The 23379-nt window shown below is 42.4% G+C and overlaps 1 protein-coding gene and 1 long non-coding RNA gene across 29 annotated transcripts in view; one reads left to right on the top strand and one right to left on the bottom strand.

The window, feature by feature from the left end:
- TFDP2 (transcription factor Dp-2) overlaps positions 1 to 23379 on the bottom strand; it is a 259198-nt gene that overhangs the window by 26041 nt on the left and 209778 nt on the right. For 12 of the 19 annotated variants that reach the window (XM_043522837.1, XM_037909188.2, XM_027817379.3 and 9 more), the window contains 5 exons: positions 19369 to 19416; positions 9933 to 10095; positions 8347 to 8493; positions 1980 to 2048; positions 84 to 235 (listed from right to left, as the gene is read on the bottom strand). In XM_043522837.1, coding sequence (XP_043378772.1) covers positions 84 to 235; positions 1980 to 2048; positions 8347 to 8493; positions 9933 to 10095; positions 19369 to 19416 — 579 coding nt within the window. The remainder of the gene's footprint in view (positions 1 to 83; positions 236 to 1979; positions 2049 to 8346; positions 8494 to 9932; positions 10096 to 19368; positions 19417 to 23379) is intronic. The other 7 variants (XM_043522835.1, XM_043522842.1, XM_043522841.1 and 4 more) reach the window with 1 other exon arrangement.
- Positions 1 to 23379, top strand: part of LOC114018257 — a 110112-nt gene that overhangs the window by 48193 nt on the left and 38540 nt on the right. For 6 of the 10 annotated variants that reach the window (XR_006283930.1, XR_003563649.3, XR_005226820.2 and 3 more), the window contains 3 exons: positions 14078 to 14173; positions 15273 to 15420; positions 16516 to 16951. This is a non-coding gene — a long non-coding RNA (uncharacterized LOC114018257). Of the gene's footprint in view, positions 1 to 3324; positions 6958 to 11827; positions 11843 to 13889; positions 14174 to 15272; positions 15421 to 16515; positions 16952 to 23379 lie in introns of those variants that run through there. The other 4 variants (XR_005226822.2, XR_005226819.1, XR_005226825.2 and 1 more) reach the window with 4 other exon arrangements.

Below are 23379 nucleotides of genomic sequence, written 5' to 3'. Positions count from 1 at the left end.
CAGACTTTCTTTTCAAAGAAAAATCCCATACTGATTATACAGAAGACTGAATATTCCAATATGTGGTTCCACATCACACTCACTTATCACTTGATATGCTGCAGTCTATAACAGTTCTTTTGCTAGTGTTAACTATTAGGAAAGGGAGTTGTATTGTAGAGTTCAAAGCTGGAGGACCTTGATTCAGTTGTTCATTTTGCTGATTTCTTTGTACCAAATTTTTGAATGCTATTTGCTGTAGAAAGAAGAAAAAAGAAAAAGAAAAATGATCACTGTCATTCAAATGTAAATGAGGACTCTTCCATGATCTGGGATTTTACAGCTGTTTTAGTAACCAAGTACCAGTATCTCCAGCACCTGTCTGGTATCTCTCCAAAGATGGGGAGGCCACAGTCTGAACCCTCTGTGCTGGCCAACAAACACTCCTTTGTGCTGGCCAGGAACAGAAAGGGGTGCATGCTGCACCTTTTCAAGGGAGGCACAGCAGACATGCTCCCCTGGCAATCTCTGAAGCTTTGGGAGGGAAGCACAATACTGAGTACAACACCCAGGAGACAGAGCATCTCTGCACATTAGGAACTAGGGCTTAAAAGACACAACAAAGGCCTTATCTACTAGCCAGGGTGCATAATTACATATCAGTTTAGAAGGTCAGAAAATGTAAAGATAACAAAGTTATACTTAAAGTGGATCAAATGGCACCGTCCACAGCCCGCTCCTGCTTGTCTTTACTCTCTTATCCATCCTCCCCTTTTCTCTCCTCTGTTCACTCTATATCATCCAGTCCTAGCAAATCTGTAGCTTTGAAATCACCCACTTTCATAACTGTTTACAAGTATCCTTCTCTCCACAGTTCATCTTTTGCTATGGGATTTTGTATATAGTCAAGACTGAAATGACTGGCAATAATCTGGGATATTTGTGAATCTTCTGTAGTCCATGTTTGGCACTACTGATTCCAGTCAATAGGAGCACATTGGAAAGAATTGCTAAATGGAAAGAATTGCTAAAATTATTTGAATGGTGAAAGTAATTAAATTAGAATCAAGCACTGAAGAACTATAATAAAACAGATACATAAACACAGTGAGCAGGGAGTTTATGGGTCTAATTTTCCTATTGCTTTCATCAGCGTGCCTTCTTGGAGTTGCTTAGGATGTATATCGGTGTTAGCGAGGTCAGAATTAAGTCCCACTATTTAGAAAAAATATTTTTGCCACTGAGAAAAGCAGAAGTGTCCAAATGCTTAGAATTTCACTGCAGATCTGATTGGGTAAAACACCATCATATTTTGCACCAAGAAAAAAAAATGTTAATTTCTATTACCCTATGACTTTAACTCATGATCTTTACAAATGCTCCATTATGTACAAAGTATTCAAAACCTAGGCATATATCCAAACACTATAAATACAGTATAGGCTTTTAAAAAAATGAAATGCCCTTTCTGCAAACAGAAATGCATCTGAAGTTGCAATATTTCTTCATTCCAGGCCAAATCAGCAGGTTTTAAAAAGCTTTCCTAGGTTACTGCATCAAAATGTGAAATAAGTGCCAGGCCTGGATTCATGAGTCTTTTATAATAAAGGATCCTGACGTTTCAGTTCCCCAGCAACAACTGATTCTCAGCTATGGAATGTACAACTGAACCCATGCAAGTGTGTGTTTAAAATTGCATTTTTCAATGGTAACTTGTCAGAGGGATCAAGTGGGGGCCTGTGGTCTCGTTTGCAAAATGTAATAATGACATGGGGTAGGAGATATTGACAGATAATGACAATTTTGCATCAGGAGGCTGCATCATCCAAGAGGCCCCATACTAGGATGGCAGGGGTATTTTAGGTCAGGATTCAGGTACATTGCAATATCACTTTCATGAGCACTAAATTAATCTAAAAACATTTATAAAGTGGAGAAAAAAATACTCTGAACCTTAACAGTTTTTTGTTAGTAACTGTATAAACAAAAATTAAATTTACCTGCAATAGTAGTTCTTGCAGCTGGGCTCTCTTCTGCTTTATTCGTTCTAACCGTCTCTGTTTCTCTATCTTTAGAACATAAATTTAGACACACTATGAAACAATTTTGTAAATATATAAAGTGCCTGGTCTTGTTCTCTGTCTAAAACAAAATAGATTTTTGCAATAAAGGAAGTGAAATTCTGATACACTTACAGAAATTCACACTATATTTGTTTGAGGGAGGTGGTTACAGGGCATGGTACATAAGCTGAAAATCCTTCCCAGCTCCATCCTGCTGCCCTGTAGCTTTCTCCTTTCTCATGTGGACTAATCACATAATGGGGCATCTCCAAGAACCAGGATTTACACAACTTAATTGTGGACTGCAACCTCAATCTCTGCTTTTATATCACTTTCCCTTCATTAAAAGACCAATACTACCCCACCTAAGTTGTAGCATTTCCCCTCCCTTATTTTTCCCTGTTGGATATATGTCAGAGGAACTTTCTCCAGCACTGGATAGGAAATACTTCATCCCACAAGAATGGAGCCATCGCAGTACCACAATAAAACATTTGCTTTCTTATTCCCACTCATTTGTGATTAAAAGCATCCCATCAACAGTTCTCTCAGTCCCTGTTTACTCAGGACTGAAAGACAAATATCAGGACTGGGCTCAGGACCATCTAGGTTGGCATTTTAGTGTATCATCACTAGGCCAAGAGTGACCACTCTTTTTGACTACTAACCTGAAACCTGGATAGACTAGCAAGAATTCAGTAACCAGTCACAAGAAGAGGTTAAGGGAAAGCAGCTACCATGCTACCAGTTTCTTCGAGCAGCCATGGTGACACAAATGGAAATAAACAAAACCATTTTCAACAGTATCCAGGACAATGGTACTTCAGGACCTACCCATGCTGCCAGAACACCAGAAACTATACTTTAAATTGAGGAGAGTCCTGAGGAAATCCAAAGAGGTGGACAGTCTAATGAAGCTACAGTGCTGGTCTCTATGTGTATTTTTAATGCTCCAGGTCAGGGGATCTCAAACACGCGGCCCGTGGGGTTCTTCTCTGCAGCCCACCAAGCTCCCCGCGTCGTCGTCCCCCGTCCCCTCCCCAGCACACTGCGTCCCCAGCGTACCTCCAGAGCAGGGGTGGGCAAACTACGGCCCCGGGCCGGATCCAGCCCCTCAGGGCTTTGGATCTGGCACGCGGATTTCCAGCCCTGTGGTCCTGAGGGCCCCGCTTCCCTGCGACCACGGGGAGAGGGGGAACAGAGAACTCCGTGAGCTGTTTTTGCCTGTGGTTACCTCCCCTGAAGCTCCCGTTGGCCGGGAATGGGGAAGCACAGCCAATGGGAGCTTTGGGGGAGGTACCCACAGGCAAGAACAGCTCACGGAGTTCTCTGCTCCCCCTCCCCCCGGGGCCGCAGAGACAGGGCTTAGCTTTGCTTGACCTATAAGACTATCAAAGTCAATAAATTTTAAGAGGTCTAATAATTTATCCTCTCTCCACATACTGATTTTTTCTCTTTAAGGTAACCTTTACACAGAACTACATTTTTGTTTATGTATTTAAAATAACTTCAAAATACACTTTTTTTTTTTCCTTGAATGGAGGGCATTTACAAGTTGGTAAGCCTATTGATTTAAGCACATGTGAAAACACAGCTTTATTTCTTTTCTGTTAGATGACACTGAAAGCAACATTTGAAGGAAATGCCTGGTTTTCACTGTGCTCAGAGGCTTGTGTAACTAAAGTAATAAATAGAAAAAGGACATAAGGTTAATTTGAGTTCTCACACTGTAGACAACAAAATGTCAGAACAATAACATCGAAGTTTATCATTTCATAGCAATATGATTCACAGCAAAGAATTCACTTAATCATTCACACAAACTGAGTTTAAAAGATTTGAATTAAGACCAAAGACTCAAAAAATATTCACAACAGACTATTATGATAAAATGTACTTTAAAATGAGCAGGCGTAGCCTTATTCCCTGGGTTTATCATACCTGTCAGCCTACTGTTTGACACAATGATTAAAGCAGTAAAAGTTTTTCTTTTTCTTTTCTCCCATTGCCCATTTCAATGTCCTAAGAGGTATTATGTGACTAGAATTGGACAAAATAACTTGTTTTTCACTAGGTGTACAAAACCAGATATTTTATTCAAGTAATTGCAAAAATTCACAAATGTGATAGAGACTGAGATGTTGTATTTTCTGCTAGTCAGTACATTTTGGTGTGAACATTGTCACATTTGTCTTGTACAAGATACATGACTATTGTCCACAGGGCCAGTGACAGTTTCACAGAGAAAGTTTGGCATCTTTGCAACAAAATGACAGTTTTCTCCCTGTTGAAAATGCCTGACAAAAGATTCAACAGGAAGTTTTAAAAATATTTCTTACTTTTCCTGATGAGCAAATATTATTCAGCATCCCTGAATTATATTCCATTTAAAGAGGTTTTCTATCATCCATATGAATATCTAGATCAACTTACTCCCCAGTAAATTCTTTTTCTAAACCAGGGGTCTCAAACACCCATCCCACGAACCTCCCCAATGTGGCCCGCAGGACTCCAGCAGTTTTGGGGCCGGGTCTCTCCCTTGGCCCCACCTGCCGCCCCCGGGCACTCCCCCACCAGGGGCTCCGGCAGCGGAGCGGAGCTGAACAGCGTCTGCCTGCTCGCTTCAGTGGCTACCGGCCCATCCCTGCGGCCCCGGGGCAGGGCTGTGCCTCTGCCTCCACATGCTGCCCCCACCCCGAGTGCCCCTGTGGCCAATGGGAAGCTGCGGGGGCAGTGCCTGGAGGCAGCAGTGCACGGAGGCCCCCCAGCCCTGCCTTGGAGCCCCAGGTAAGTGCTGCACCCCCGACCCCCACCCCCTCTCCACATACTCCCTCCCACCCCCAAACTCCCTCCCAGGGCCTGCACCCCCTCCCCACACACCCCAAACTCCCTCCCAGAGCCTTAGACAGGTGGGGGGTGCAAGTGCCCTAAGGTAAATTGAGTTTGAGACCCCTGTTCTAAACAAATCATCATCATTGTGGCAAATACCAAAGGGACTTGGCCTCGTTTGCAAATCAAGCGCCACCTGGCTTGAGTTCTGGCAAATTGCTTGAATTGTTTTAGCTGTATGTTCAGTTTATGGCTACTGGCAATCTTATTGGGCCACCAAAGTTTATGGCACCCACATGAGCACCCGCTGTGTAGCGGCATTCCGTGATACATAGACTTTGGAATTTCTTGGTCTTGCCTTGTAATAATATGTCCAAGAAAGCTGCTGAAACTGAATCAGTGGTGGAGATGGTTGCTGGGTTTGGCTTTGAATATTTTAATTTTTGATCTTGTCCATCCACTTGATATAGAACAGCTGCCGGAGATGACAAGCATAAAAAATGTCAACTCAGAGTTCTTCAGCCCCTATGTTTCACTTCTGTATAACAGGGATAAGCATTAGATCTGCAGCTTCGTAGCATGCTTCAAGTCATGATGTCCCCAGAGGCCATAGAAGGGCCGAAAACATGGTAGCAGATGCTGCTGTTTATTTAAGCATCCACATCTTTTGATCATCCTTCATCATGGTCTATGATGCTGCCCAAATATTTGACAGCTGATATCTTATCTGGACAGGTTTATACTGTGTTGGCTGTAATCTGGTACTGGAGGCTGCTTGGTGGTAATGGTCAGGCACTAGTTTTATCTGGATTAATAACCAGACCAGTGCACACTAGCTTCTTACTTGACCAGACTGGCCATGAGCTGCAGTGATTCACCAAACTGAGCCAACGAGAGAATGTCACCAGCATATTTGAGATCTCAAAACAAAATAATGTTCAGCTCAACACCACTGATAGCTGCCTCCTCAAGCTTTATTCATCAACCAATCAATGCCAACATTGAACAATGGATGATGACAGAACTCAGCTTTGCCGAACTCCCGTGGAGATAGGAAACCATGCTGCATACCTGCCATTGACTTGAACACAGCTCCTGTTCCATTATAGAGTTCTTCTACCAATGACCAGTCTTCCCAGAGATGTTTAGTTTCCTTATCAGGTGCCATGAACTTGCCCAAAGCACTGAGTGAATGGCCCGATGGAAGTCAATGCAAAAGTGCTGTGCACAGTTTATCATATTCAGCCATTTTCTTAAAAGGCTGTCTAAAGTTAAATATCTGGTCAACAGTGGAATGACCAGATCTAAACCCACACTCAGTATCCCAGCCTATGCCATGAAGTACATCATTGATTTGAGATATTAACATAGAAGCAAAGACTTTCCCTGAGACCAACAGCTTAATACTTCTTTAGTTGCTACATTCAGCTTCATTGCCCTTTTTGAACAAAGCAGAATAACACCATTCTTCCATTCATCAGGTATGATAGTAGAGTTCCAGATGACCTGGAAGAGCCTGTACAGTGATGTTACAAACCCCTGGTGCGTTCTCAGACTTCAACTTATGGACTGTGATTTGAATCTCTTCTTGGATGAAGGACGGTAGCTCTACTGGAACTTCCTGCTCATCTTCAAATGGAAGAGGGACAGCAGGCAGCAGACAATTGAGGAGCATTGTGAAATGATCTTCCCATTGATATAACTGATCCTTCAGACTCTGGCTGATGCTGTCATCCCAATTCTTTACTAGGCAAGCTGATGCCACCTTCCCCTGCAAACATTGCAAAGTTGAATAGAAGATGTGGAAATTGTGCCTGGTGGCAGTGTGTTCTAAATTACCTGCCTGAATCTACTTCCAGGATTCTGTATCTTTCTTACACAATGACTTGATGAAGTTCCGATGTGAAACCCATCCAGCCTTTCTTTTTACTCTCGACGAACGTGTCTTTGAAGTCTCAAATTGTAGCCTCAATTTTTTTCTTAGCAGTTTTTCTTAGCACCAACTTTTCCAGTTGCAGCGAGCGTCTCCTCACTGATCCATGGAAGACATCAGAGCACTGCTTTCAAACAATGCCATTTTTCTGGGGTCAGTAACCAAAGCATTGACACAAATTGCCCATATTACACTTATGACTGATTCAGACTGCTATTAACCTAGAGCCTAATGCCCTGTGTGATGGGTGTATCTGGCCTTTGCAGCTCCCTACAGGAGGCCTCATAGTCCTACTACACTCCATGTCAGGAAGCAATGATGTAGGAGGAATGGAGCAGTGACGCTGAGTCCTCTAGGCCTGCCTAGAAAGTCCTGTCTGGAGCAGCCATCTTGGAGACTAGAGAGACCTGGCCCTCCAAGAGCTAGAAGGACTAGCAACAGTTATCTGAGCCCAGCAGGCTCAGATAAAAGGAGCTGTAGTGCCCTAGCAGGGTGGCCTCCGGCTGGGCCCAGAGGAGCAGGGATGGGTATTCCTCTCTGCCCAAAGAAGCCTGTGGATTATCCAGGGTTTATCTCTGCCACATTTGCATATCTGGGTTTGCAGGGAGAGAGGGACTTGAGAACATTGTCCTTGAGCTAAGGGTTAAGATAAGATGGGCCAGGTGGGAGGAAGCCCAAGGAAGTAGCAGCAAAAATTTGAGTACTACTGTGATTGCTATTCACGGGGGTGCCTGCCTGGAACCCAGAGTAATGGGTGGGCCCTGGTTCCCTCACTGGCAAAGTCGTGTAAACTCTGAGAAAGGGAGGACAAGCGTAACCTAAGACCAAAGAAGGGGAGAAGGCTGTTTGGAAGCCCAAGTGAAGGGCTGAATTTAAAGGTCCAAGAGCCAGAGCTGAAGACCCTGGTGAGGGCAGATACACTGCTTATTTGTTGGACTCTTTGCTATCCCGGAAAGGGTTAATTGTTGACTGTGTGACAGAAGACTGGCAGAGGCAGACAGATGTCCTGTAGGGGGTGCCAGGAACAGGAAAAGGATTGCAATACTGCACCTGCTGCTTGGAGACACTCAAGGGGTGAATACCCTTTTACACCCTGCATGACTTGATTGATATTTATTTTTGTCAGGAAAACAGGATTTTTGGATTGGTATAAAGTATATTGTAGGCATATTTAGAATATACACAGAAACATTTCACTGAGGATTTAAATCAGGACTGGCTCTAGGCACCAGCAAAGCAAGCACGTGCTTGGGGCGACATAATTCCAGGGGCAGCATTTTTTTTTTTGCTTGGGCAGTTGTGCTCTCGGAGCTTGGGGCGGCAAACTTTTTGCTTGGGACAGCAAAAAACCTAGAGCCGGCCCTGATTTAAATATCAAATGTTGCTTTTATTTACCTAATAAGCAGCAATCAGATTTTTTTTAAAGTTCATATTTTAAAACATTTATTATGCAAATATAAATACACTCACTCTTTTCAAAGTGACACCATTACCACAGGACATCATCTGCAACCGAAGGGATTTCCCCTTCCCTCCACTTACCTCTAGGTTTTGACATTCTTGAGCTGAGTTTGTAGGAAGGCCAATCCATTTGATTTCCTTTTTCTCTTTTGAAATGATGTTCATTGCCATCAGCACATTGAGGGCATCATAAACTCTCCGCCTAATATTCTTCTGATCATAAGCCTGCTAAAAAAAAAAAAAAAAAAGCACTGCAGTATTAATTAGGTCAAGACTACTGCAAAAGCTAAAAGTTAAGATGACGCTTGAAATTTCCCTTTATAGGTTTGCAAGTAATAAGGATGACAACATATGAATAAAAGTAAATGGCAATTGAAGTCAATATGGCACTAAAACATGTGCTTTAATTTATGCTATTGCTTTGAATAAAACACTAAGGTGATTGCATGAAAGCTGGGAGATCACTCAGAAACAGTGAGGTAAAACTTAATACAATAGAATATACACCGTCTGCTTCTTGATGTTGCATATTAAAAAAATACTGTTAGGCTTAATCTTGTCCCCCTTACATGCTTGAGCCAATATCATAGAATACATCATTTTAAAAAAATCATTTAAAACAAAAATCACTTAAAACAGAAGCAGATTGTTCTCAAAGCATCGTAAGTACATAAAGTAGAGTATTTCTGATACAAAAGGAGAATGTATCAGCATTGTAAAAGATTCCAAACTAGGAGCTGGATGAGTATCCTTACAATTACAGCTATACACATTTTTAAAACAAATAACTGCCTTTAAGAAATCTGTTGTAATGAAACCAATTTTTAAATATGTATCACAACGTGTTTATGGAGAAGAGTGTTTTTTACCATTTGGATTTTCAAACTGCTGAGTTAAGAGAATGCACAATATTTTTGTTTAGCTTAGGTTGCTTTTTTCTCTTCATACGTATAGGCTAAAATTAATATTTCAAACCCTCACAAAGGACGTCCTCTAGCCCTGCCAAACTAATTATTATTCTCTGTTAACCAGAAAATAAAATAATCCCAAATTATGTTTTTATCCTGGCAATTAATTTACTGCCTGAATTGCTTAAACTCCTATATATTAATAACAACCTCAATCAAAATATGATTATATCCTATACACCATTATTTCTACAGAAATTGATTTTTCTAATTGTGTTTCCGTCATGATAAAAATGATTAATCTGATGTAATAACTTGTGCAGTTTTGTGTACACATAATTAAGACTTGGTCAGCCTAGTTATTACAAATTGTGTATTTGAGACAGGTGTCCTCCATTTCAGCTGCATTTGAGACAGGTGTACTCCATCTCAGACTCTCAGTTACTTGGGGTGGAGTGTGAGTAGAATATTTTAAAAGCCAGTATTAAGGCAGCCTGTTGTCTGTGTATTTTGTTGTATTTTAAAGGGTATTCAGTGGTATTAATTCTATATTTAAAATGGAACCTATTTTATATACTGCATGTTGATATTTTTGGGAATGTTCTAGGCCTAGATCTATAGCTCTGAGACACATTTGTTTGAAAGCGACAGTGGAACATGACAAGTCAAGGCAGAAACAAGCGTAGAATTGTAAGAGAGGTGTGACAGGATATGACAGTATAGCTGTAAAATAAAAAAATTGACATCACATCTACTTACCGAATCTGTAGCCAAGTGGCTATTAGAATTTGTGAATTCTGATACCAGTTCATCAGCTACTTCATTGTAGGACGTTGTTCCTTTACGCTGGACTTTTTCACATACTTTCATTGAAAAATGCCTCAGACCCTTTCCATTTTTATCTCCTTTTTTGCTTCTTTTACTATGGAAGGAAAATAAGTCGTTTTGAGATAATGACTTTTTGTAAGTTCTTCTGGTTAGGAAGCAAAATGTCAAGCTTGTTAACAGGCTTTGCACAGTGAGATGGCTGGTGACCGACATTAGGCATCACATTTTTATGAAGGTTACAATAGCCAGGAAAGACATTTTTATAATTTTGAACTGTGAAAAGATAAATGATGACGTAAAGAGGGATGTGATAACCTTCAAGGATTTCAGGTCCCTTACACTCAAAGTAGCGCTGAAATTAACAGGAATTTTGGGTATACAGGAAACACAGAATTAGGCCCAAATATGAACCAAATAACATATATTAAACCTCTTCAGACCTAATCCCACAGTTCTCATATGGACACTGAGCATCAAATAAGCCCACCAAAAGTTGTGAAAATGGTCATTTTGTGTGTGTGTGTTGAGAGCATAGGGCCACTGTCTAGGCCCAGCCCCACTTTTACCATTGAGAAGCCCTTTCTGCTACAGCCTTTTTTATATTAACATGGGATAGTGTTTCGTTCTCCAAAGGCAATGTCTAACACTACTAATAAACACTTGACAGTGAGAAAGTATTAGTTAAAAAGAGTATAGATTTCTGACACAGTACATAGATTTTCCGTTTTAAATCTTCACAATAAGTTTCACATTTGACTGAGCTGACTAAATCAGAGATAACCCATCTTCAGCAGTTGCTAGGTGCCTGACTGAAGCATTCAGCTATCAACAAAAATTAGTTACAAATTCCTTGCCAGAGTAGCTAAACAAGTAAATGGATGCAGGCAGTAAAATGTCACCAAGAATAAGCAAGTTATGGGCCCAATCTAGCATCCAAATAAGTTAATAGAAGATTTATCATTTACTTCAATGAATGTTGGTTTAGGCCTTATGTGCAGTATACAAGATCAATCTGATTGGCCCACAGAATGTGATTTCAAAAGACGTGGATCTATTAAGAAACAGTTTTAATATGAATTTTTGCAAAAGGTCAACACAATCTCCCCCCCCTGCAACCCCAAGAACATCAAAATTACTAGAATAGTAGGAGTGGCAACCGGAGAAGGAAACTTGCTCTATTGCAAAATAATTTGTCTACAGATTCCTTCTAAATTAACATCAGTAAAAGATTAGTCATTAGCAAGACGATTTTACTGGCAGACCTAGCTTTTACTGGGTCTAACTGTAATGGAAACTCCATGCCTTGTATTTATTGAAAGCATTATCTCGGTAAAGAATTAATTAAAGTTTCCAAGTGGTACAATAGTTTTTTTCTTTTATTCAAACGTGCAGGGTATCTGAGGAAGGGCAAACTTCCTATACAGAACTAAATGGAAACCAATCTTAAAAACAATTAAATTTTTAGAGCTTTTCAGACCTGTGATATAATGCAATTGTTGGGTCTGATCCTACACTCCTGCAAAATTCCCATATTATGAATTTCTTAAATGGGAAAAAGATTGTTGTTGTTTAACAGGGTAAATAGCATTTTTGTTTTATATTATGGGCCAGTTTCTAGCTGCTCTCTTGTTTGTGATGGATTGCACCAATAGCAATTTTTCCTCCCATGCATATCCTTGCAGGGTGCAGACAGATTCATGGTGATTACATCCCCTGAGAGCAAGGTGTGAAGGGGGTCGGGATTATACCAAAGAAGAATGGCTGAGCATAGAGAATGGCTGAGCATCATGCATCTGATGAAGTGAGCTGTAGCTCACGAAAGCTTATGCTCAAATAAATTGGTTAGTCTCTAAGGTGCCACAAGTACTCCTTTTCTTTTTGAGCACAGAGGGCAATTTATACTTTATCAGGAAACACAGGGCGAGTACAGGGGCAAGCATACGCTCACTTTTTTAAAGGGTGGAATAGTTGCAACTCTTGTGCATGCTCCCCAAGAAACCTGATAACCTTCTGCTGGCCAGGGGCTGCAAAAACCAACGTATCACTGTATTTGCAGCAACAAAACAAAAAGCAGCAGCAGCAGGTTCTTGATAAAAGTAAAAAGTAGGTCATAGAAATAAAGCACTTCATTCTGGAACTAAAGTGTTAACTTTCTACAGAAGCAACTTGTTAAAAGACTTCCATCTAGATCCCAGTGACTACTATATAATGTTAATATTTTGATATATCAGGACACTTAGTTGCAAAAAGATTTATTTGTAATTCTTCTTTGTCTCCAAACGAGTTTCACAACATTTCGTGTAAGAAATAGCATGAACAAAAGAGAGCATTACTTGGTGCTCACTCATCAAGTCCTAATGTGCCTAGAAGCCAGTAAGGAGATAAACTTATGTTTTATTGTGCTTAAAAACTGACATAATTAATCATTATACCTTAAAACAAAAAGGCTCAGCAATCAGTATTTCACAATAAAGCACATATTCAGTTTAATCAGAGATCTGTCAGTGCTTTGATGCCAGTGAGTTTAACTCTGATTACTGCCAGCATGGATTCAATACTGGGGAACTATTGACTATTGATGTCCATCCAGGGTTCATGTATCTGCTGCATGTGAGATTCTATTGCCCCAGAGAATTCTATTTGAATAATAACATCTAATTTAAGCTGTTTCTATTCCCTTCCCTCTCCCAACAAAAGATCAAGATTTTATGTTATGGTAATGAACCCAATGTAAACAAGATCAGATGCATTTATCATCCATAAACTACGTATTTCAAGATATATGTTCAATGGACAATTTTTTCCACTGTTAAAAGGATGCTTTCAATTTAAACATTTTGCAAACAAACACTTCTTGATCTGTATTAACTTTTTAGATTATTAGAAGCAAAAATTTAAAAAAATCCAATTTATTTGTCGCTCGTTATCTTCTTAGTTTACTTTTTGCATTTCTTATAGATTGGACAATGATAATCTCTATGAGGCCTTTTATGAGGTTTTAGTGGTATAATGTCTGGGATTCAAACATTGCAGGGGAGTGTTTATTTGGAGAGTGTTTGTTTTTTTTTTAAAGAAGTGTTTTCACTGGATTTTTTTAAATTGTGGAAACATTTTCTATTGGCTTTAAAGAAGTGTGTTTTATATAAAATTGAAAGTAGGGGGAATCAAGGGCTTGCCCAAGCAGTTTGGGAAGAATACCACACTAGAATCTCACAAATCGCCACAATATATGAGAAACTAGCAATGGCTCCACAAAATATGCAGCTACTAAGAAGTATAATGTCAGAATAAACCCTAAGGAGAACCATGTGGAATTATAGGAGGGTACCAATCAACAGTTGTCTAAAATAGTAAAATAGAACAGGGGTGGGCAAACTACATCCCGCAGGCCACATCTGGCCTGTCAGACCTTTTAGTCTGGCCCTCAGCTCCTGCCAGGGAGTGGGGTAGGGGGTTTGCCCTGCTCCGGCGCTCCAGCTGGGGAGTGGGGTCGGGGACTTACCCTGCTACATGCGGCTCCCAGGAAGCAGCCGGCATGACCCCCCTCCGGCTCCTATGTAGTACACGGAAGCAAGGCCAGGCAGCTCTGCGCGCTGCCCAGTCCACAGGTACCACCCCCCGCAGCTCTCATTGGCCATGGTTCCCGCCTGGCTACACCTCGGAGCCGGAGCGGGGGGACATGCTTCCAGGAGCTGCTTGTGGTAAGCACTGCCCGGAGCCTGCACCCCTGATCCCCCCTCCCCCCCCACACCACAGCCCTGATCCCCCTCCTGCCCTCTGAACCCCTTGATCCCAGCCCAGAGCCCCCTCTTGTATCCCCAGCACCACCCCAGAACCCGCACCCCCAGCCAGAGCCTTCACCACCCCCCTCCCCTCCCGTGCCCCAACCCCCTGCCCCAGCCTTGATCCCACTCTCTGAACCCCTCGGTCACAGCCCAGAGCATCCTCCTGCACCTCAAACCCCTCATCCCCAGCGCCACCCCAGAGCCCGCACCTCCAGTCGGAGCCCTCATGCTCTGCCTCAGTGTTATAAACATTGTTTGGGTGAACTACCATCAGTTCCTCCTCTATCACAGAGCTCGCTGATAAGAACTCCAAAGCAGAGGGAGGAGGACAAATAGTGGAGCATACACAGGGACATACATCTTGAAGAACCACAGATACTGCACAAGGTGAGTAACCCTTTCTTCTTCTTCTTTGAGTAGTGTACCTATGGTGAGTCTACAGCAGTATGCCTAATGGAGGTGTGGGCCTTCGGAGTCAAATCTAATATTGAAGATACTACAGTAGAGCCAAATATGGCATCAGATGCTGACTCGTGACTGTATAATGTTAAGCAAATATATGAGCAGATGTCCAAGTCACTGCTCTGCATATTTCTATGATCAGAATGTTCTTAAGGAAGGCTATGGAAGTGGACAAATATCTTGTGGAATGAGTTCGAACTCCAGAAGGAGGTTGAAGGTCATGAGAGCGATGGCAATAGGTAATGCAGTCCAATATCCATCTAGAGAGTCTTTGTTTAGAGATTGGGGATCCCTTAGATCTGTCTGCAATGGAAAAGAATAGTCTGGGAGATTTTTTGAGAGGTTTCGTCCTATCCAAATAGAAGGCTAGTGATCTCCTGACATCAAATGTGTGTAATGTTGCCTCCCTTTTGTCCTGGTGTGGTTTGGGAAAGAAGGCTGGGAAGTGAATATGCTGAATTATGTGGAAGTCTTTTTGGTAGGAATTTAGGGTGTGGTCTTAATGCAACCTTGTCTTTGAAAATGGGGGGGTGGGGGCATGCCATTAGTGCCCCTATCTCTCCCACTGTCTGAGCAGACATGATGGCCGCTAGGAACGGTTTTCCTAGCGAGATGTAGAAGAGAGCAAGCGGCTATAGGTTCAAAGGGAGACCTTGTAAGGCACTTGAGGACAATGTTGAGATCCCATGCTGGTGTAGGACATCTGATTTGTGGGAAGAGGTTACCCATACCCTTGAGATACCTTTTTGTTGTAGGATAAATGAACAGAGAATAACCATCTATCTTATGATGGAAGGCGGTGAGGGCTGTGAGATGTACCTTTATGTAGTTTAGAGATAATACTGACTTTTTTAGTTCTAGGTCCTAGAATCTAGGATGTAGGCTAGCACAAGTGGTAGTGGAGAGGATGTAGAGGTAACGTGTCTTGAGTCACACCAGAGTTGGAATTTCTTCCACTTTTGAATGAATGTGTGATGAGTAGTTAGTTTTCTGCTATGTAACATCACCTCCTTTACATCCTCAGAGCAGTTCATTTCTAAACTTTGGAACACTGAGGAGCCATTGAGGTGGAGAACCTGAAGATTGGGGTGGAAGATCAGTCCCGCATCCTGAGAGAGGAAGTAAGAAATGGGCTGGAGAGTGTTTGGCAGGCAAATTGCCATTTGAGTAAGGTATGGAAACATGTCTGTTTTGGCCATGTTGGAACTATAAGAATAACCCTGTCCCTTTCTTTTCTTATTTCGGGCAGGATCTTTTGCTTCTACTGCATCTAGGTAGGCCCCTATGAATTCCAGATGTTGTACTGGGGTTAAAGTGGATTTTTGGACATTTAGTTGTAGTCCCAGCTGTAGGAATAGATTCATAGTCTTTTGTGTGACTTTCTCAGTGTTGTCAAAGGAACGTACTTTGAGCAGCCAATCATCTAGATATGGGAATATCATAATTCCTAGTTTGTGAAGGTATGCTGCTACGACAGAAAGGACCTTCTGCACCCAGAGTGTTCTCGATGACAGACTGAATGAGAGCACTTTGTATTGAAAATAGTCTTGATCCAGAGAGACTCCTAGAAACTTCCTGTGTGATGACTGGATTGTGATATGAAAGTAAGCCTCTTGTAAGTCGAGGGCAGGGAACTACTCCCCTTAGTCCAGAGATGGGACTACTGCTGCCAAAGTAATCATCTTGAAGTGTTGTATCTTTACGAATCTCTTGAGTGACCTTAGATCCAGAACGGGTCTCCAACTGCTGTTCTTTTTAGGTATCAGGAAGTATTTGGAATAAAAACCCTTCCCTCAGTGTTGACTGGGAACTGGTTCTATAGCACCTAGGTTCAGAAGATAGTTTGTTTCCTGACATAAAAGGTGCTCATGAAAAGGATCCCTGAAGAGGGATGAGGAGGGAGGGTGGGTAAAGTAGATTGAATATCTCGTGGGGATGATCTCCAATATCTGCGTCTCTGTGATTATACGTTCCCAGTTTTGACGAAAAAAGAATAAGGTGGTCGCCAAAGAGGTGGAGATGTTTGGGTTGTTGCAGCAAATAAAAGTGTGTGGGGTAAACTCGGGGCCTCGATCAATACATCAAAATTGGTTTTTAGATGTAGATGGTTGTGATGCTGAAGATTGTGGGTAGTGATCTTCACTTTTATCGTCGTCATCTTTTCCGTTGGGGTTCATAATGTTTCTGGGGAGGAGGAAACTGAGCCAGCTGGGATCTCTGTGCCTGCCAACTGTGATGTAGTCATCTCCTTTTCTTTTTTTTTGTAGATGTGTAAATTCCCCAGGAACGGAACGTGGCTCTGGAGTCTTTTAATGTTTGGTGGGATTCTTCTGTTCTGTCTCCAAATAACTTGGATTCTTCAAAGGGAAAGTCTTCCACAGTGGATTGTACCTCCTTTGGAAAGCCGGAAAGGTGAAACCATTAAGCTTTCTGCGTGACAACTGCAGCTGAGCTGGAGTGAGCAGCTATACCAGCAATGTCCAGAGAGGCCTGCAACTATGTCCTTGCAAGGAGCTGACCCTCAGCAATGATTGCCTAAAACTGTTCTCTTTGATCAGTTGGGAGATATTCAATGAAGCCGTTTAACTTAGAGTAGTTGACATGATTGTATTTTGCCATAAGGGCTTGGTAATTAGCAATCCTAAATTGTGGGGTCACTGATTAATATGATTTCCTTCCAAATAAATCCAGTCATTTCCAGTCCTTGTTGTCAGGTGCCGATTTAGCGTGTTGCTGTCTGCCATGTTCATGTACAGCATCGACAAGGATATTCAGGGATGGACAAAAAAATAAAAAGTCCATGTCAGTAGAGGGAATGTAATATTTTTTGTCTGCTCTTTTGTATGTGGGACATATTTTGGCTGGTGTCTGCCATATAGTTTTCACTGGGTTGAACAAGGCCTCATTGACAGAGAGCGCAATGCGACCTGATGAAGAAGTATGTAGGATGTCCAGCAGCTTATGTTGTGACTTCTTCGGGCTAAATTTGTACGGAGTTCGCTACTGTTTTAATGAGATCTTGTAACTATTTGAAGTCATCTGGCAGGGTTGGTGGGGAAGGCATGACATCTTCATCAGGAGAGGACGAAGAGATGTTGGTCACAGGAGTAACCTCATCTACTCTCACTTCCTGTTCCTCAAAGATCTCCTCTTGAGGATCAGGAGGTCTGGACAGAGAAGCTGAAGGAGATTGTCTTCCTCTATCCCTTTGGGTGACACTAGATACCCTTGAGAATTGCTGTTTATAGGCTGCCTGTGGGTCTCAGTAGGGCCAGTGAGGTGGTGCTAAGTGCATGGGTGGGGACACCCAAGGGTGTCTGTACCAACTGGGTGAGCTGTGCCTCCCATGGCAGTAAACTGGGGTTGTAGCGATTTCTGGGTGGCTGGCTTCTTGGTATTGTAATGGGGAGCCTTCCACAGACACTGAATAAAAATCATCATCATCCTCTTCATCATCACTTGACAGAGGTGAAGCGGTCATGGATGCTGGGGGAGACTGCCTCAGTACTGCACATAAGTCAGGGGACTGAGATATGGCTAGTATTGAGATCATGTCAGTGCTGAGTAGAGGTGAGTCAGGCATCTCTGAGATTAGTAAGTCTTCAGAGAAATGAAATTCCTGCAGTACTGGAGTAGCGATGAGGTAGGCTGAGCAGCAGAAGCTGATGTAGACGGAGCCGATGGTATCAAGAGTCTTCTGCACTCCAGTGAATAGCCGGTAGGTGTTGTTCTGGTCCTCTGTGGAGCCGAAGTACTTGGTACAGAGGCCCGAGAGGACTCCGTGGTGCCTCTTTGGAGGAGCTATATTGCTCTATACCACTCCTTTCCCCAATGGTACCGATCTTCCCGAGTCTGTGCCCTTAGAGTCTTTAGACTTATTGGTGGTATGGTACCTGAGGATCCTGCAGCCTCGTGGGTATCCAATCATAGGTCGATTGGTACTGAAGTGGTTGATCTGGTCTGGGATCTCTCTCTCTTTTCTCAGGGGACTTTAGCCCACTTCTTTGAGAGGAATCCAAAAATTTCCTCTTTGAAGTCACCAGAGAGCGTTGAGCCGAGGACACTGATAGAATTGACTTAGTCAAAGACCACTGTACAGGAGAGGTCCCAGGGCTGGGGTCAGAGGTTGGTCTGAGTGAACTTTCCATCATGAGGCATTTCAATTTTAGTTCACAGTTCTTCCTAGCCCTTCATTTTAGTTTCACACAAAAAGTGCACTTTTGAGGCACGTGTGACTCTCCGAGGCAGCGAATGCAGCAGGAATGTTCATCACTGACTGGAATGGCTTCTCGACGGGAGAGAGAATATTTAAACATGGGGAAGATGGACTATCTTTTCCAGGGTTCACTTCCCGAGAGAGAAGAGACAAAGAAGAACTAACTAAGGACAGGGAGTTAGATATTCTAATAACAAAATAAAGAGGAGAAGAAAAAAAAAAGAAAAGAAGGGGAGTATTAACACTAATGAAAACTCTAGGAACTACACTATTAACTGCAAAACAAAAGTAAGATATAGATAATGAACTCTGAAATCGGACTCTGAGAAGGCTCTGTCTGAGGCGAAAGGGGTTTCAGAAGGAACTCAGGGTGGCTCGCCTGCACTGAGGCAGAGCACAAGATGGGAAGAGTGCATGTGTGGGCCGAACGGAGACTGCTACCTAAAATCTCTGATCTGAGGTGCAAGGACATGAATACAGCTAGAGTGGGGCACCCATACGGACAATACTTGAAGAAGAAAAATAATTTAACACCTGTTTCAGAGTAGCAGCCGTGTTAGTCTGTATTCGCAAAAAGCAAAGGAGTACTTGTGGCACCTTAGAGACTAACAAATTTATTTGAGCATAAGCTTTCATGAGCTACACCTCACTTCATGTGTTTGTTACATAGAAAACCAGAACCATTCCACTTCTGGGAAAGAGTTTCATTTATTTTTAACGGTTCTCTTTTTTGTCTCTATGATTACTGCAAACATACTATTATAACTAAAGTAGTTTAGCTAAGGAATAAGAGTAATGGAAAACCACTGTAAGTGGGAACTTGTCATCTCTCCCTCTCAAGTTGGAACTGAAAGCAAATCTGGTTACAAATATAGAGACAGAACACACATTCAGCAATACTCACCTTTCTGAAAAATCTGATTCTATAAATTCCCGAGCCCGTTTTCTGTCCCTAGGGAGAAGGAAACATTTTTTTTTTTAAATTTAACATCTTTCTTTTATGCAGGGCCAAGAAAATATATACATTTTGTATATAGGAATATCAACAGCCTTGTACTTGAGCATTTAAAAAATCATTCATTTTTAAGTACAGTTAAATGTACTATGCAAACTATAATAGAGAAAAAATAATGCAAATATCACCTGACAGAATTTAAGTGAGAAATGGTTAAAATTTTGGACCCAGCATGGTACAGAGAACAGAATATCATAGTGGGAGTGAGGAAACATACGTTCTATTCCCAGGTTTGTCACTGATTTGCTGCGTGACCTCAGGCAAGTCACTTGGCCTGGCATTATTCAATGTGCCTAAGGGAGCTGGACAACCAAATCCCATTGAAATTCAATGGATTTGAGTTGCTAAGTCCCTTAGGCTCCTTTGAAAATCCCAGTCTTAAATTCTGTGCCTTGGTTTTTCCCATCTTAAGGAGATGATAAAGGTTACCTTTATAAAGTACTTTGAGATCTACAGATGAAAAGATGAAAAAATTATTAAGTACTAAGATTTCATGATGGATAATGTATTCACATATCATCCAACTTATATCTTTGTTATATAACAAGGTCCTACAATTTAAGAAAGAACAGATACTTTCCCTATACTAACTGTATGTATACTCAATCAGTGTGTATTCTACTATAGGTGCGCATGCATGCACAAATGGATTTATTTAACACTAGAATCTAGTGGGGCTGTGCATGCACCAGGTGCCTTCTTGTGATTGAGGATAAAGGGTGGGGTTGTTGTGACCCTTACTCAGTTCCTTCGCAATTTGAACGCTGTGGTAGCAGAGGACTCTGAAAGTAGGGATGAGGGTGGTTTGTGGGACCCACATGGACCACATTAACTTGAAGAACCATAGTTACTGCAGGCTAAGTAACCCTTCTCCCTCTTTGAGTACATGTCTAGTGTGGATCCCACACTCTAAATGACTGGCAAGCGGTACCCCTGCTGGATGGTGGTATGTGTAGCAGCTGCATCAGTCAGAGATTGAAGCACTGCTTCCCCCAAATTTGGCATCTGCTCTGGCAGCTAAGTCCAATGCATAATGCTGGTCAGGATTGAGTGGATTACTCCTTGTTGCTACCTTGCAGATCTTGAAAACTGGAACATTCCTGAAGCAGGCAGAGGATGCTGCTTGAGCCTTGGTGGAATGAGTTTTGATGTTCAGTGGGAAAGGTACACCAGCCAACTGGTAACACAATGAGATACCCAGATATCCTTTGTGATGATATGGCCTGGACTTTGGAGTGGCCACAACAGCCAGAAATAAACAGGGAAACAACCTGAACTATTTGGTTCTGTCAACATAGTAAGGCAGGTTCTGGAAACGTTCAATGTGTGTAACTTCCTCTCCAGGTAACAATGGGGTTTTGGGAATATATCTTTGGGAATATATCCCAAAGACTGGAAGATTGCTTGATTCAGATGTAATTTTAAGACAAGCTGGGTGATGTATTTATGGATAAAGTGATGCTAAAAACTTTAACATATAAAGCATCGGGAAGGGAGGGTCAGTCGCAAGCACCTTGGAGCTTGCACACTCTCTTGGCTGAAGTGATTGCAACTAGGAAGACAGTCTTCAGAATGAGATGACAACCAGCATTCTGAAAGGGACTTAAAAGGAGACCCCATGAGTCTTGAGAGGATAGTACTAAGGTTGCAGACAGGTTCTCTGACCAGGTCCTGAGACACTTTGACATTATCAAGTGAGAGATAACTGAATAAGACTGTACAGGTGGATAGCAAATAGAAATTGCTGCAAAGTGGATTTAATAGAGCTGAATTAATGGCTGGAGTGTTGTAAATGTACCAACTAGTTGAGGCTCTGTAGTACTGAAGCCTAGTATGGTCCAGGCCCAGTCGGATTGCTCAAATTAAGAAATTTTTCCATTTAGACAAAAAGTCCTTCTGGTGGACATCTTACTGATCTGTATCAGGATCTTTTGGACTTTTCTAGAGCAGTCCCTGTCTTTATCCAGCCAATATCCAAGCCTGTCAGGTGCAGTGACTTAAGATCAGAATGGAGTATCTGACTGTGCTTTTGTGAAAGCAGGTCCTGGAATTCTGGGAGCTGAATCAGAAGCTGAATGGACCGCTGCAGAAGGTTTGCCAGCCAAAACTGCCTTGGTCAGTATGAAGTCAGTATGAAGTGAATGATTACAGCTGTCTCTTGATTTTGGAAATCACTTTGGGGATCAGTGGAACTGGTGGAAAGGGGGGGCTGAATACCACTACAGAAGACACGCATCAGCCAAGGAGCCTCGGTTCCTGCCCCCTCTGGAATGCTTGATGTTATGCTTGGTGGCAAACAGTTTTATCTTGAGAACCCCCCCATTTATGATTAATCTCCACAGGGACCGCTTTTGATTGGACAGAGATTGTCTGCTCAGGAAGGCTGCCAGGTCATAGTTAACTTCCATAAGTGAAGAGCCATCAGGGTTATCCTGTGTTGGTGGCACCCTGTCCAGGGCTTGATGGACTCCAGACAGAGAGGAGACAAGCGTGCGCCTCCTTGCTTGTTGATGAAGTGCATTACAGATGTGTTGTCTGTCTGGATCTTCACTGTAGAATTCTGAAAAACAGACAGGAAGGCCAGGCAGGCTAGCCTGAGGTGCCGAGCTCCAGGACACTGATGTGGAACCCCGTGTTCTGAGTGATAGCTATTGCAACAGGAATTTGTCTTCAAAAGGTATACTTTCACTGATCTAGGAGTCAAGGCTCCTATGAACTTTATCATATGTGATGAGTTAAGAGAGAATTTTGTGTAGTAGGCACCTTAGTTCAGAGAAAAGGGATAGCACGTATTCTAAGCTTGCCATCATCTCCTTTTAGGAACTGCCCTTAGTCAGCCAATCATTGAGGTAAGGGTAAATGGGAATGCACTTTCTTCTGAGATGGGTCACTGCTACTTCTAGGCACTTTGTAAAAACTCTTGGTGCCACAGAGAGCCTGAAAGGCAGTACCTTACACTGGTAATGATTGGTTCTCACTGTGAATCATATGTACTTCATGTACACCAGATGGATAGCTGTGGGTCTCTCATTCCCTGTGCTGTTCCTGGTCTGGTTGAGGACTCAGATGCTGTATCCTTCAAGGAGTGATGTTTTGTGTCATCCCTCTGAGACCTCCCTTCACATTTGATGCTGTCTTTGGATTCCATCTGTCTCTATAAGTGAGTGCTGTCTTTATGTAAAGGCATGGTTGCCAGTTTTGATGCCTGTGTCAGAGAGACCAGTGCAGGTGCCAGAGCAGTTAATGAGGAGACTGTCATTATTGAGGCCTGCAGTTGAAGACTTCACTGATGTTGAAGTAATCAGTGTTGAAGTCACTGGTGCCAGTTATCGTGGTGCTCTCTTTATCTTCTCTCCAGTGCTTGATCCTGGGTTATGATTTGGGCTCAAGGGAGCTCTGGCCAATGCTGGCTCATTTGGCCTTGCTCTAATAGTGATCTTCATTTCTGGGTCCAAAGTTACTGTCATCGATTGCTCTAGCAGATATAGCTTGAGCTGGGTGTCCCTGGAGGAAAAGGACTTGCACACAGAGCACCTGTCTGGGATACAGCATTCCCCTAGGCAAAAGAGGCATTGTGTCCATCCTTGGTGATCAGTCACTCACAGGAGGGCAGGGTTTAAACACTTAAAATTTGGAGTTTGCCACAAGGTGTGGTGGTTAGCATGAAGTGCCTCATCCTGGAGTACAGGAGGATCCCCGGTAATTTTTCTTTTCTCTCTCTCTCTCTGTCAAGATAAATATTTCTTTACAAATCTGATGACATAAATGGTTTTAAAGTCTCTAAGAAGCGTAGTGTGTTGGCCAGGTGGAAGGTTCCTTCTCACTGCCATGGGTGGTAAGAGGGAATTGAGAGAGGATCAGAGCCACTCTACCTTTAATCCCTTGTGTAGGAGCATGAGG

Source organism: Chelonia mydas, chromosome 9 (assembly GCF_015237465.2).
Source record: "Chelonia mydas isolate rCheMyd1 chromosome 9, rCheMyd1.pri.v2, whole genome shotgun sequence".
NCBI classification, from domain to species: domain Eukaryota; kingdom Metazoa; phylum Chordata; order Testudines; family Cheloniidae; genus Chelonia; species Chelonia mydas.
Note: the sequence above shows the minus strand (reverse complement) of the source record. Positions and strands in the feature narration are given on the sequence as shown.